The sequence below is a fragment of the Rhinolophus sinicus genome, chromosome 3 (assembly GCF_057876585.1).
Source record: "Rhinolophus sinicus isolate RSI-liver-muscle chromosome 3, RSI-T2T, whole genome shotgun sequence".
Lineage (NCBI taxonomy): Eukaryota > Metazoa > Chordata > Mammalia > Chiroptera > Rhinolophidae > Rhinolophus > Rhinolophus sinicus.
In genome coordinates, this window is record NC_142503.1 from 76,930,385 (window position 1) to 76,946,748 (window position 16,364).

General features: G+C 33.6%; 1 protein-coding gene across 4 annotated transcripts in view; it reads left to right on the top strand.

The window, feature by feature from the left end:
- The first annotated feature begins 505 nt into the window (after positions 1-505).
- The window catches only part of YTHDC2 (YTH N6-methyladenosine RNA binding protein C2), a 62,504-nt gene continuing 46,645 nt past the window's right edge, over positions 506-16,364 (top strand). For 2 of the 4 annotated variants that reach the window (XR_016020710.1, XM_088796667.1), the window contains exons 1-5: positions 529-903; positions 2,092-2,182; positions 9,151-9,347; positions 10,689-10,888; positions 15,521-15,687. Coding sequence is in view for 3 of the 4 variants with exons in the window: in XM_088796667.1 (XP_088652793.1) it covers positions 726-903; positions 2,092-2,182; positions 9,151-9,347; positions 10,689-10,888; positions 15,521-15,687 (833 nt within the window). In the remaining variant the exon portion in view is untranslated. Of the gene's footprint in view, positions 904-2,091; positions 2,183-9,150; positions 9,348-10,688; positions 10,889-15,520; positions 15,688-16,364 lie in introns of those variants that run through there. The other 2 variants (XM_088796668.1, XM_088796669.1) reach the window with 2 other exon arrangements.

Genomic DNA, 16,364 nt, shown 5'->3' on the forward strand with positions numbered 1-16,364 from the left:
CCATTTAGGAGTGCCAGATAAGATAAACTCTCCGTTAAATTTGCATTTCAGGTGACAGATAATTTTTTACTATATGTGTTCCAAAATATTGCATGGGACATATATTTACTAAAAAAATCATTCAATATCTGAAATTCAAATACATTGGGCATCCTGTATTTTTATTTGCTAAATCTGGCAACTCTCCCCCCGCAGAATGTAAACTCCAAGAGGCTATGAACCATGTCTGGTTCCCCAATGTATATCTCCAGCACAGCACAGTGCCTGCTGGGCACACAGTAGAAGGCAACCCGTACTTAATTAACGGAGGCTTTAACAAAGTAATGAGTGACTGAATAAACGTATGAACGAGAGACGCTTGTTGCGGGGGTGGCGGAGGGTGGCAGGGGACGGGAGAAGACAGGGATGCTCAGCTTGGTGGGGGCTTTCTAGCGCTGTGCAGCTGCCGGGAGGTGAGGGGCGGCCCACGCGCTGAGGTCACGAACGCAGGCGGCCCTCGTTACGTCATCACGCTCTCCCTCCGCCTCGCCTGGGGTTTCAGTGCGGGGGGCGCTTTCTCGGCTGTTGTGACAAACAGGAGGCTTTCTGGTGACTCCCGCCCGGCACAGGCCGCCTGTGGAGACATCCGGTCCCGGCAGTGGCCCCAGAGGCCTACTGCGCCTATCATTGCCCGTCAACCAGCAAGTCTGGCCGCTGCTCCGCGGGGTGACCACTGCCTCAGGGCCATGTCCAGGCCGAGCGGCGTCTCCCCGCGGCCGCCGGCTCCTGGCGGGGGCGGCCCCGCTCATTGTGGCCCTGGGGGCGGTGGCCGGGCTAAGGGGCTGAAGGACATTCGTATAGACGAGGAGGTGAAGATCGCAGTCAATATCGCTTTGGAGCGCTTCCGATATGGGGACCAGAGAGGTGAGGTTCCCGTTAGGGACCCCGCCGCCTGCCCCACCTGTCCAAACCTTGACCCACCCGTGTGAAGGGGCTGCCTCGGAAGAGGGAGGGAAGACCTGGGCGGGCCCCCGGCCCTCTCTAGCCGGTCTCGGTCGGGACCGGGCCCCGGGCCCCGGGCCCCGGGCCGCAGTTGGTAGCCCTCCCGTGGCGTGTAAAGAACCGCGCAGCGTCCTGCTAATCAGCAGAGTTGCCGGCCACTTGCGTGGCTTCAGAAAGTGAAACAGTCCGGTTGCTCCCTGACAGGAGGCGTTTCTTTCCCCGGGGAAGGGCTTTCCTGCAAAGCCACAGTGTTTAAGTATTGATAAGCCCGTACTTTTTTGTTTTTCTTCTTAATGCAAGTTAACTGAGTCACGTTTAAGCTGCAGAGTAGAAGTGCTGAAGGAAATCAGTTAAGTAAAGGCACTGGCAGTGTGTAGTGCTGTATTGAATCCTATAAGCATCACGGTCAACACTTAAAAAAGTTAAATTGGTTTCGGTATATGAAACGTCTTGCACACCACTTAAGGTAGGAAAGCTGGGTCACACAGTGCAGACCCTGCAGCTGATCTCTGCTGATCAGTACAGTATGTTGAGAGCTCATTCCGATTTGCTGGCCTACATAGGGGATGCCTAACTCTGGAAGCTTGCACCCCCAAACTGGGAATGACCTAGACAGTGATTCTGAACTTACTTTAAACAAAGGTATAGCCTCCGAAATATAGAACAACAAATGTAGTCTGAGATAGTGAAATATGAAGTCTGTACAGTTTTGAAGATAAAGAGTGCAATTTGATGTTGAGCATTCATCGTGCTTGACTATATCTCATTATGGAAGGAAATAAACATTTTGTTAATTAAGCAAGTAAGAGCTAAGTTAAAAGAATAAAATATGTTCATTAGTCGTCACACCAACTCAATATTGCAGCAGAAATAATAAGAATAATCTTTGGTGAATATTAGAGTCCTTTATCACATTTAGGTTTAATTTTTATTAATATAACTCCAGTAGACATTTGGTAGTTATTGAATTACTGTCTACTTTTTACATAAAATATAATAAATTTGATTATATGTTTATATGATTTTTTTCACATATCTATGTATGCATCTTGAAGCACCTTCAAAGAAAATTGCCTATTCCCGAATGGTACCTTGTGTTTTTTCTTGTAGAAATGGAATTTCCTTCTTCTTTGACCAGTACTGAAAGAGCCTTTATTCATCGATTGAGTCAGTCTCTTGGTTTGGTCTCTAAAAGTAAAGGGTAAGCTGATAACTTTTCTTATTTTTTAAAAAATTATTTACCAAAAAAAGAGAAATGTTTTGGACTACATTTAAATAATTATTACTGTTTTAGATTCACATCCTTAATTATATTGTATATAGATAAACTGATTCATGTTTATACCAAACTCAGCTCTTTCCTTTTCCCCCAGGGGCAAAAGAAAAAAAAAAGTAAGTTTTAAGATGTAAGAAAAAATAGCTGAAAAATTGAAGTTGCTTGCTTGAGAAAAATATTTTCTTTTTTCATAGGAACTAAATCAATCTCTTTTTTTAAAAGAATGAATGAACTAAAGATAATAAGTATAATTATTTACAGACTTCTCTCTTTTAATGTCACTGTACTGTAATGATAAGCTTTAGAACACATGTTCATTGTTTTATTTCTTACCAACTCAAGAATTTGATGATTAGAAATGATTCAATAAAATGGAACTGGGGGAAACAGTACATATTTTTTCAGAGTCACTGATCCATAGTGGGGAAAGCTAATTTGAGCCATCCAAATTGAAGAACTCTAAAATTCTGTGGAACTATTTCATTTTGGGACTAAAGATGGTAGGAGATATAGTGGGGTTTCTGAGTATTGATGCTACTGACATTTGGACTGGATAAGTCCTTATTGTGGAGGGCTGTTTTGTGCACTGTAGGATATTTAGTAGCAGACCAAGCCTTTACCCCTAGAGAAACCAGTAGCATCTTCACCCCCAGTTGTGACAACCAAAAATGCCTCTAGACATTGCCAAAATGTTCCCTGGAGAGCAAAATTGCCCCTGGTTGGGAATCACTGGGGAAGGGGGAAAAAATAAAATTTCAGCTTACTAGTTTTTATATTAAGAGGAAGGAAAACAATACTTTATTAAGTAAACATATTAATAAGTAAATACCAAGGACGTTCTAAATGAAAGTGGCTGATATAGGAATGTCTTACATATGAATGGTGACAGCGATACATTCCTGACAGAGGATTTAACTTAAGTGAAAGTGCATTTTGAACATCACTGAGGCTAGTGTTGGAACAGTGGTTAGGTTCCTGAGCATGCCCATATCATAGTCCTCTGGATAGGAAAGGTACTGCACTTAAAAATAGAATATACGGTTATAATCCTGAACCAAATGTGTTTTGAGATTTTAGAAAGTTATTAGGGTATATTTGCAACATGTAATACCCCTAATAAGGTATAGGCATCACCTTTAATCACATTGATATTTCTACTGGAAAATATGAATATTCACACTATGATAAAGACTAGAAATAGTCTCATGTCAATTTAATCTGTCTTTGCTGCCAATTGAAATTGCAGCAAATTTATAAAAATCTTTCAGAGCTTTTTGTGTTTAAGTGTTGCAGACAAGAAGTTGTGGGTTTGCACTAGAAAACATCAGTTATAAATGCACAGTTCTGCAGCTATATCATTTCTGTGGTTAAATGGGGTTTTTGAATTCTGAACAATTGACTTAGAAATGACAATTAGGAATTACTCTTAGAAAAGCAGTTTATTAGAATGGACTACCTGTGCTTCTGTTCAGTAGCGTGATCGTTTAAGGGATGGTCCAGAATGGAGAAATGTGGGTAAGGGGAGAGCACAAAAGAAGTTATCAGGACAAAAAGGGGAATGAGAAAACATTGAAGAGACAGAGGAAAAAGGGAAGAGATGTTAAGGGAAGCAAGGCAGTCCTGCTTACTTATCCACTCCCTGATACCAATAGCTAGTGTTCCACAATACCTCTTATGAAATTTTCTATCTCTTTTCCTCCCCTTTTTATCTTCAAGCAAACTTAGTACAATATTTGTCTAGAGGTCTTTGTGATTTTCTAATGCATTTTTCTTTTCACATGTATAAATAACTAAATCACTTTGAATATACTCCTTAAATCATTTCTTTTCATGTATGTGAGAATTTGTACCTGACTTATATTTCATGGGTTTTTCTCTTGAGTAAAGATTTTTTTTTCAATCCCGTAGCATTAACTTCATTAATTTAGCAAGTTAGTTTTTCTGCTATTTTTATTTTGTGCATGATATTATGGTTCCTTAATACATGTTTGAGAGAGAACCTGGATGTGTGGAAGAAAGGGCAGGAAACTTTGATTCTATTCCCTCCTTCTCTAGCTTTGGTCATTTCCCTTATGCTTTAAAAGCCTGTTTCCTTGAGTCTAAAATATGAAGGAGTTAACCTCTTTGTTTTAGTTAAGATTCTGTGATTCTGTAGTTTATTTTGAGTTTCTCCCAAGATTAAAAAAAAATAAATTCTAGGCTTACTGTGTGATAATTTACAATATTTTTTTCTTTTCTTTTTTTAAAATTAATATTTATTGGGGTGACAATGGTTAGGAAAATTACATAAGCTTTAAGTGTACAATTCTGTAATACTAATACATCATCTATAGATCACATTGTGTGATTTTTTTTTTCTGATCTCTTTCTCTTTTTTTATCTCCGTTTTTTCAAAATGAAGCCATGTGTGTTGAATTTTAATTTACTTTACAATTGTGAGTTTAATTTACTTTACAATTGATTATTTTTTATTATTGCTCATCTGTTGGCGAAAATACTCTTGTTGGAATAACATCCCCGTTTTGTATTCTTTAAGTATATCCTAAAGTTTTTTTTTGGTATTCTAGTCAAGATTTCCCATACCAAAAATTTCACCTCCTTAGAATTTGTTTTCTATTTCCTCAAATGAGGTCACTGTATTTTGGTTTTAAGAGTTCACTTTTTTGAGACTTAGACTTGTTCATGAACATAACAAAATCTCTTTTTTATTCTTAGGCGAAGTTAGACAAAATGAAAGTTATAAAATAAATTTTGTTAAAAACTTGTGGAAGAGAAAATATAAAATATATAAAAAAGTTTTCCAAGTATAGGTTTCTTATCTTGATGGCTGAAGTCACTGCTTAATAGGTATCCAAGTGATCAACTCACCCTGAACAGAAGGCTCTATCCTACAGGAAAGCCCCCTTTTCAGACTTGGGTTACTGCCTCCCTTGCCTTTTGCCTTGGAAGGTTGCATACTGTACTCCCTTTATTTACCCCTAGCTGAAATAGGAAAAAAATGGGTTAAAAGTGATGAACATTTTTAGTGAATTTTTGGACACCCATGAAAAGAAAAAGCTTACAGTGCCCAATAGTAATAATAACAGAAGCTGACATTTTTTAAGGTCTCTTGTGTGACAGGCATGTGCTAGGTGCTGTAAGTAGATTATCATTTAATCCTCACGATAATCTTACCTGGTAGGCTCTTACTGACATCTGGTACCTGTATAACAGATGAAGCAGTTCAAGCTTGGAGAGGTTATTTTCTCAAGATCACACAGCTAGCAAGTGGCAGAGCCAAGATTTGAACATTAACTTTTGGTGTTCACAGTGAGTTCATAGGAACGGCCTGGGAGTTGTGAGAAGTCAGAGAAAGAACAACTTTACCACAAACATACTGTCCATGACATGAAAGCAATTGTGCTTAGTGACAATTGGTTGGTTTATTAATTTCTAGGGAATCATAAAAAAGTACAAATTAATATGCAAATTTTCATAAACTTGCAATTCCTTATTATAGCATTGAAGAGAGAATGGTTTGGAGTTAGAGCTTTTCATCTATCTGCCTAACAGAAGTATAAATTAAGGAGATACGAAATGAAGCATTTACTAGCATCAAATGCATGTGTTTTCTGTTTGTTTGTTTTGTTTTTGTTTTTTTTAGAGACATTAGCTCTTTGGTGGCTGTGAGCTTTTTAAGTACTCATTTCAGATTTTGGCTCTTTAGATCATCTTTTAAACTGTTCACAGATTTGGAAAGTGGGGAGTAGTGATGCATATGGTTATATTTGAGTTAAATATTCAGTAACGTGCTGTGTAAATGGCTAAATATTAAAATCGCATCAAATTTGATTAGTTATATCATTTTTCTAAAAGGAAGAAGACTTTGAGATGCCAAAATGTTATTGTAGTGTGTATTGATTATGTTTACCCTTTAAAGTTAGATGTTATGATGTTCTTACTGTAGTTTCAGTACATTTATTTTTATACTTAGAAATTGCATATGGGGCTTATATTTTATTTTAAAAAGGTCATGTGAACTGCAGATATCTAGCATCTCATCCACATCTTGCAGCTAGTTTTTAGTTAATTTTACTTTGTAAAGGAGCCTCATAGTAGTTTTCATCAAAACAGTGTCAGTTCCTTTGGAATGAAAGCATAATGAAGCGATCTCAATGTGTTAAATTACACAATAGGAAAAATCTATATAGTATTGAATGTTTCCATCCTCACATCAAAAAGGTGAATATTTTACCAAAAATTTCACTAATCTTTTTATTATATATCAGTGTCACTGTGGTGCTGAATGTGCTAGGAACGAGCACGAATAGCCACAGTAGAATCTTACTAAAATATTGAAACTACCAAATTGATGTTATCTTTCTACTCCACCATCTGTGTTCAAACTGAATTCAGTAAATTTTAAATGGTAATGGCTAAGTACTCACACCTGCTTTGTATGAGTTACTTTTATACATAAATTTTTATGTATATGTGTGTGTATATATTTATGTACAGAGGGTACAAAAATATGTATACACATTTTAAGGGAGGAAAAAACTATATTAAAATTGTAATAGTATATACCGATAACAAAAGATGAATATAAGTCATGTGTATACATTTTTTTGACATCCCCAGTATATAAATAATTTTATAAAATTATTTTTATACATAAATGCTATATTGTTATTAGACATATTATTAGGAAAATTTCAGTCTGACTCATTATTTTAGTTGGTAGCTTGTTGTGGAAAGAGTGTATTTTACTCATCTTTGCAATCCCAGCTCCTAGCCTCGTGCCTGGCAGACAGTAGGTGCTCAATAATTTGATGAATGATTGAATGAAAAAGTAAAAGAAAATTAGTTAAAGATGAAATATAGCAAAACTTTTCTGAGATGATCTTTAAGAAAATCGAAGCATCTTGGAGCTGATAGAAATATTAATAGAGATTTTAAAATTAAATAGTTTGCAGTATCAGAGAAGTACAGTGATTCATTTTTGATCATATAAATAGTTAGTTGAAAGGTTATTACTAGCTGAACACAAGCCTCCTAACTCTTGCTCTAGTGCTTGTTTCAGTATACTTCCTGCTTTCTGTAGGTAAAATTTTATGAAGTAAATGGCACAGAAGGGGAATGAATGATTGAATCTATAGCAACTGTGCTGAAGTTTCAGAAAGATACATGGGAAAAGAATCTGGTACAGAAACTATCTATAGAATCCAATAATTCTAATTTACCATAGAAATAACTAAAATTTCTAGATCAGGTTAAATTTAATTATTTCATTTTTATGCCATCATTTAAGCATCATTAAGCACTTATTCAGGAGTAGATGATAGCATAGAAAGCATTCCAGCAATTAAAAATCTTGGTAAATTGAAAGCCTCACTTGGAAGGCTTAGATATCGTGTTTCCCCGAAAATAAGACCTAGCCAGACAGTCAGCTCTAATAAGTCTTTTGGAGCAAAAATTAATATAAGACCCAGTCTTATTTTACTATAAGACCAGGTCTAATATAGTGTAACATAACATAACATAACATAACATAACATAACATAACATAACATAACATAACATAACATAAAACATAACATAACATAACATAACATAACATAACATAACATAACATAACATGTGTAATATAATAAGACCCGATCTTATGTTAATTTTTGCTCCAAAGACGCATTAGAGCTGATTGTCCGGCTAGGTCTCATTTTTGGGGAAACACGGTAGCTAAAACTGTAGAGGTTAATTCCCAATTTTACATCATTCTTACAGTGACGATGTTGTTGAAAAACTTTAACTCTAATGAAAATTAAGAAAATTATACATGTAATTTTCATTGTATTTGTGGCTATGTTGCTTATTTCTATAATATGAGAGTGACATTAACAAATGGTAAAGCATTTTATCAAATATGTTGGGTAAATTTTTTAAAATACAAGAAATGCTATTTTTCCCTCTATAAATATAATAATAGCTTTCATTTATCTTGTGCTTACTGTGTAACAGATACTGCCCTTTACATGCATTATCTTTTTTAATGATATTAATAGTCTTTTGAGACAGATATTATTATTATCTTAGGCTAGCTATTAAATAACATGCTGATGGTCCCACAGCTGGGATTCAAACCTTTCAGAGCCTGAGATCTTTACCAGTACTACTTTGAACTATATTATAGACATGTATTATTACATCATTCAAAACACATTTGAAAACTTGCTGTGTGTTTAATTAGCATGGTTAGTCCTGGACCAGTTGAAGAAACAAATATACCTACATCAAATAATTTGAGAACAGTTATAAATCATCATTACCTTATATTTGAAAACTAGAGCCTGAAGCTTTGAAAAAAATTTTTCCTCAAATATACATCTGAAAATACTCATCAGTAATGCTGATTTATGCTTTTTTGGCCCAGCCACTAAACTTGGTCTCTTAATAGGTTTTCGTGGAAGTGTGACATTACCAACATACTGTGGAAACATTCAGTGGGATATATTAGTCTGGAGAGTGAACCATGAATTTTTATTATCATTTTTAGATTCTGTTGTTCTGATTGGTTTTTCTCCCTCTGTATGCTTCCCAGCATGTATTAACTGTTGATGTGTCATACACCATGAAATCTGCTAAGACAAACTTTAACACTTTTGGGTAAGTAAGCCATTTTTGCTGATTTAAAATTGGATTTGCAGTATTTGGAAATTTTAATTGAGAATGGTCTTGTGGCTACTTTAGTACCACATCCCTCTTTAATTGAATTTTTTAGGATTTTCAGCATCTTCTCCCAAAGCATTTTTATTTTTTTCAATGTTTTGCTTGAGATGTGTTTTCTAAGTAGGCATACATCATATGTGAACAAATTGACTACATATAGTAAATAAATGATTTTTATTAATATTCAGAAAGGGAGCAAATAGATACCTAACTGTGAAGAAGAAAGATGGATCAGAAACAGCTCATGCAATGATGACCTGTAATTTGACTCATAATACAAAACATGCTGTTAGGAGCCTAATTCAGAGATTTCCTGTCACCAATAAAGAGCGTACTGAACTTCTGCCTAAGACAGAAAGAGGAAATGTGTTTGCAGTTGAAGCTGGTATGTATTTTCTGGGGAGCTTCGTGTTTATCTCATTATTTGATGACTGTTCTTCCATTTTAAATTTATTTTTAAAAACTAAGATGAAGAAAGATTTCCCAATTTGAATAGCTTGTTAGAAATGATTAACACTCGTGAAAATTTTGGAATGAAATGCAGTGTTAGGCATGTCGTGGAGTTAGACAAGCTTTTTTTTTTAAAGTGTTGTATTAATAGCTCATTTATTGAGCACTTATTGTGTGCTAGGCAGTGTACTAAACTCTATATAGTGCCTCATTGCAAGCCCTGCAAGGTAAGAATTTCCCTATTTCATAAGTGAAGAATCTGGGCTTCAGAGAAGTTGAATAATTTGTTCAAGGCCACTCAACCAGTCAGTATACTATAGAACTGGAGTTTGACTCCAAGGTCTAGATTTTCCTGTATTATGCTGCCATGACACTAATGAATTGAGTTTTGGAAATGGGGCTTTAGCTTCTGGTAAGAGAGAAGACAGAGTCTTCTGTACATTAACTTGCTGAAAAGTAGGTAAATAATAAATTTAGGTTGTAAAATGAAGTTGTAATTTCCCTATTTGAAAAAATAACTTCCCTAGTGAGAAAATTATTTATTACCTGAAGTGACAGAATTTACATGATTTCCGCTGTCTTTTGGAGTAGGTTTACTGTCTACTGGAGTAGGTTTACACAGTACAGAAAACAAATGGTCCTAGCTATCAAGGAATTTAAGTTTTAAATACACACACTTAAGTATTTTGACTTATGTGAAGACTATAAAACACATTATGCCTCTGTTTAATTAAGTGTAGATGTTGGCTAAAATGCTGAATTAGAAAATTCGTTAAGCATTAAGACCTTATATTTACCCATTTTATTCTATTTGATCACATAATCTTACATGTTTAACTTAAACATATAGCATATTTTTCTTTTTTATAATGTGTTTTTGCATTGTATATAACAGACTTTATAAATAAAGTGCATTGTTTCCTACTATAAAATTTTAATTTTCTGTGTCATTACTGATAGAAATAAGCCTGAAAATCATTTTAGGATATCAAATGCTGTTTATTTTTAATGGTTACTGAATGATTGAGTTTTGTTCACTTGCAAACATACAGCAGAAATACTTTTGAGAAATTTGCTTTCTAACTGATACTGAAATTTGTAGCATGTTCTCTAAGAATATTAAGTGTAGGAGTACAGCAATTGAGGCATTGCATGCTAAATTTATGTAGACTGAGTAGAGAAGAAACACTTGAGCGAAATTATATTAGAAATTACTTATTTTTAACACTTTCTAAAATGTTGATCATAATTTTTTTTCTTTTATTCATTTTCAAAGAAAACCGGGAAATGAGCAAGACAAGTGGTCGACTCAACAATGGCATACCTCAGATTCCAGTGAAACGAGGAGAATCTGAATTTGATTCTTTCAGGCAGTCTCTGCCAGTGTTTGAGAAACAAGAAGAAATTGTTAAAATAATTAAGGAAAATAAAGTAGTTTTGATTGTAGGAGAAACTGGGTCTGGAAAGACTACACAGGTTTGTTTCTCTGTTGTTTGTTGAAGAAAAAGTATTTTATCCCAATGACAAATTTACGTCAAATTTACACTACATGAATTTCAACAAAATCAAAGAAAAATGATTATTTTCGAAATAAAATATTATTTCTGTTAGTATGTTTTCAAAATTTGTAGAAAGCAAATGTTTTACAATATTTATTCTTAAACTTGTACTTCGGACTTTCAATTAAACAGGGGTGAGGATGTGATTTGGTGTCATGGGAGGAATGTAGACTTTGGCCGTCAGTTCAAATTCCAGTTTACTCATTGAACTTTTATACAGGTCTTAAAACCACTGAGCCAGAGTTCTCATTTGTAAAATGGAACTAATAATTGCTACTATTTAAGGTGAAGTTTAGAGATGTGTATAAAGTACCTAGCATAGTGTTTTGTAAATAGCTAAATTAAAAGCAGTGTTAATAACAACAAATGTTAATATAAAGTTGACTATAGAATAGAATTAATATGAGGTCTGACAGTTAAGTTCGTGAACACATCCTAGAAAAAGTGCTACATACCTCCTTGCTGAATATCATTACGGTCACCTTTGAAGTACTCCCCTTGGGAAGCTATGCACCGACGCCAGCGCCTAGCCCACCCATCAAAATAATTTTGGAACTCTTTTTCTGGAATGGCCATCAAAGCTGTCATTGTATCACCCTTGATGTCCTGAATGTCATCAAAATGTCTTCCTTTCAGTATTTCCTTTATCTTCAGGTAAAGAAAGAAGTCATTGGGGGCCAGATCAGGTGAGTAGGGAGGGTGTTCCAATACAGTTACTTGCTTACTGGCTAAAACCCTCACAGACAGTGCCATCCATGTGAGCTGGTGCATTGTCGTGATGCAGGAGCCATGAATTGTTGGCGAAAAGTTCAGGTTGTGTAACTTTTTCATGCAGCCTTTACAGCACTTCCAAATAGTAAACTTGCTTAACTGTCCAGTTGGTACAAATTCATAATGAATGATCCCTCTGATATCAAAAAGGGTTAGCAACAGCTTTGCAACAAGTTCGCAAACTTAATTGTCAGTCTTAACTTGGATATTAATACTTTATTATCGTGCAGTTTGACTCATTAGGGTGACAGTTTGGAAGTAAGTGTGGCACAATGATATGCCCTTTTGTTGGTTATGTTCTTTAATGTGTTAGTATGTTAAAATAGTAAAATTACTTTGCTTTTGATAGAGGTTCAGATAGAATAATTAGTATAGTTTTACAATCTTTTATGGACAATAAATTTACTTTTGACTATTCCTTAAGATTTCCTGTGGTTATATTGGTTAGTTTGACAAACTTAGATAATAGGTAAGGCAAGGTGGTAGGAGAGGTTGATATAAACTTTATGAATTATTTACTCGTAAGACTTAACCATTTTCACAGAAGTATAACTCTTTATCCCTGAAACCAGAGTCTATAAAACTAAATAAAAATATGATGAAATTTTAATCTAAAGGCAATACGAGTATATAAGATTTTTCTTCGGCCTGAGTCATTTTATGATTAAGTGAAATTTTATGGGGTCATTCCACTGAATCTGTCCACATGTCTTAGGTTGTTGTAATTGTTTTAATATTACAGTAAGTTTTGCCAGTAGGTGTTAATTGTAGCAGTTTTAATTATATGGAATAGACATTATGAAAATTTTGGTAAATATAATAAATATATTTTTATTTAAATTATTTGAATGTCATTGCTAATGATATTTGCATATTGGAATTATGTATGTCTATTTTCACAGTTTTGTATGTCATTTTACTAGCTATGAGAGGATAGTTGAGAATTTAATTAGGAATAAATATTATGCTCTTTGGTTTTCAAGGAGAAATTATTAATCTAATGGGTTCAAACCGAAGAAATAATTCATCTTGTTCAAGGAGTTAAAGTAAAATTACTAATGTTTTTGTTCTGCGAAATATAACAGAATTTAGAGTTAATATCATTTGGCTGTTTCATCTTGCCTTTAGTGGCATTAGGAAGTTAGGTGCTTTTTGAATTTTCGTGTTCATTATCCATGTTTATTATGTAAAATTCAAACATTATGGAAAATATTACATAGAAAGCGAAAGAGTTTTAATTCTCTTGTCACATTCTCTCCCTGCATTTTCAGAACCTTGGAGTATGTGTTTCTGGTTTTTTTTTTTTTGGTGTGTGTGTGTGTGTTTCATTTTCATTCTCTATATAGCGTTGATATATATTATTTTTTAAAACAAACATGGGATAGTATCATACATACATTTTGCATGTTGCTTTTTTACTTAATAGATATTGGAATCTTTTTCTCTGTCAGTACCTAGAGATATACCTCATTTTTTAAACAATTTTATAGTATTCCTGAACATTTTTGTAGAAAAATGATTAAAAAAAAATGACAGTCCGTTGTGTGCTCAACTTTTACAAGAGTTATCTCATTTAAGCCTCTCATTTAACCCCAAGACACGTAGGCTATTTATTATCTCTTTTTACAGATGAGGAATAAAAACTAAAGCTTGCCAATGTTAATCTATCCAAATTCACAGCCAGCAAATGGCAAGGCAGGAATATTATTCTTGTACTTACTTTCTTATATTGTATCCTAATATTTCTTTGCCAAGTGGAAGTGTTTTAATATAATAAATTCCTGGAAGTGGAGATACTGGATCAAGAATGTGGCAGTTAATATTTTAATAGGAAGTTTAACTAATTATTGTCTTAACTTAAAAAAGAGTTATTGTATTAATGTATTGAAACTATTGAAAGTTTCTGATTCTCTAAACCTTGGACAACAATGTTTTTACTGTTATCAATCTGATAATGTTTAATTTGCATTTCCTTGATTATTAGTTGAATATTTTTTCGTTTGCTTATTATCTATTTGTATTCTTAGTTTATATCTCATTTTTCTTTTGGATTTATTTAATCATTTTGGATTTATTCTTAATAGTGCTTGATGTATTATGGATACATGCCTGTTGTCTGTTAGATATCATGAAAATAGTTTCTCCCAATTTTTTGTCTCCTTTTTTAGCTTGGCTTATGGTATCTTGTTTATTAGCTTGCATTTCTATTTAGTCAGACCTGTCAATATTTTTTTTTTAGGGCTTTTAGCCATGCTAAGAAAGGCATTTCCTACTCAAGATTAAAAAACATTTTCCTATAAATATTTTTCTAGTATTTTTATATTTACAGTTTTAAAAATCCACCTGGAATTTATTTCATTTTATCACATCAGGTAGAAATCTTACTTTTTTCCTCATATTAATACCTAGTTGTTCTAATGTAATTTTTATTTAATTATCCTTTCTTCCCTGATTTAAGATACAACTTTTAATGTACTACTAAGTTTCTGTAGTACCTGGGTCTATTTCTGGAATTTTTGTTATGTATCTTTAATTCTATTTTTTGCACCAGGATCCCACCTTTTTTCTTTTTGTAGCTTTAGCATAATATTCCTCTTCATTATCTTTTTAAATATTTCTTAATTTATGTCCATTTTTGCTTCTGGGTGAACTAGTCAAATTTAAAAAAATCCTAGAGGTTAAGACATGGATGAAGAGATGCTCTCTCTCTCTGTCTCTTACTCATTAAGAAATGAAATCAAAACAACGTTATTGTTCAGTTGTCAGGCAGAAATTCAAAAATTGATGATGTCTAGTATTTGCTTACATGTGGAGAACACAGTGTCTTCTGCTTTGTTGATAGGAGTATGAATTGTTTTAGAGGGCAGTTTGATACTTTTTCTGTCCAAATTTAATTTATGTACTCTTTGACTACACGTAGTCAAAGATAGATGTTCAAAGATAGATATTCACTGCAGCGCTCTTTATAATAGCAAGGAACTTAATGTATAGTTATATTTGTTAGATTGTAGTATATCTGTAGAATATACAGCTATTAAAATGGATTAGGTAGATCTGATATGTTCAGTGAAATTTGCAAATTACAAGCATTAAGTACAATTTATTCACACTTTGTGTGAATTAAAACCTATTTATACGAGTATATACAAATATTCTAAATGTGTAAACCTTTTCTCCTGAAAGAGTTCATAATAAACTTAAGAGTAGTTACTTTTTTGGAGAGGACTGTTGGTGGTTGTAGGGGTGGGAAGACTTGCTTTTTGTTTTAAGTCTTTCTGACCTGTTTTTATTATAGAATAATGTCTGTAGAAAAATATCTGAAAGCTTGGTACTAGGCTATTTTTGTTTTGTTTATGCTTTTCACGATTAAAAAATCCTAACGGAATTTTGATTGTCATTTCATTGACTTTACAGAATAATTTGGGGGCAGTTAACATTTTTGCAACATTAATTATTCCCATTCTGGAATATGTCATATTTATATATTGAGATCTTTTGTTTTCATTAGAAGTTTATGATGTTTTTTGTGTAAGCTTTAACTACTTCTTTCTGAATTTGGTTTTCAGCATTTTAGTTTCTGTTGTTTCAAGATCTTTTTAAATTACCTTTTCTAGGTGTTTATTAGCAAGTTACATGAACGTTGTTGATTTTATAATTATTTTATATTTGAACATGTTACAGAACTTTTTTAGTTCTAATATTTTTTTCAGTTGATTAATTTGGATTTTCTGGGTATACAAACAGGACATTTTATAGTACTTTAAAACTTTTGTTTCAGATTCCTCAGTTCCTTTTAGATGATTGCTTTAAAAATGGTATCCCCTGCCGTATATTTTGTACTCAACCAAGACGATTAGCAGCTATTGCTGTGGCTGAAAGAGTTGCTGCAGAGAGAAGAGAAAGGATTGGTCAAACAATTGGGTATCAGATACGATTAGAAAGCAGGTAAAGAAAATTCTCCTGTAGCCTTTTATCATTCTTGGAAAAGCTGAATGTTTATGTTTCACTAAATTCAGAGAATGTGTGAGTTGAAAAGTTAATCATTTAGCAACAAGTAAAATGAGTCTGTGACAGAACATTGAGGTCATATCTAAACGTAGTGAGGTTTTGAATAAATAGTTTGGACCATAGATTCAAATTTCGGTTCATAGTTTTATGATCAAGTACAAGTTATTTTACCTCTTTGAGCCTCAGTTTTCTGATCTATAAAATGGGGCTAATAAAAGCATCACTGAAGTTTATAGTAAGCACTCAATCAATGTTAGTGACTGAGTTGGTTATTATTAGTAGTAGTCCTAGTAGTACTTTTTTTCATGAGTAGTACTATTTCTTTGCTCTCAGTAGTTTGGATATAGTGATTCAAAAAGCTGATCTCTTTTATGATGTATTTGTTTTTTCCCAAGCAAAAAGTATTTAAGATATTAAAAAAAAGAAATCTATGGTCCTTTAAAAAAATAATCATGTAATTAATAAAAGGCTGTTAGTAATGAAAACATTTATGAGATTGTCAAACGTAAAATACATTTCACATACGTTTTCTAATAAAGCATACATACCAGTACACAATTAATAACTTTAACATTTGTTAAAATACATATGAGACTAGCATTTAATGTGATCGT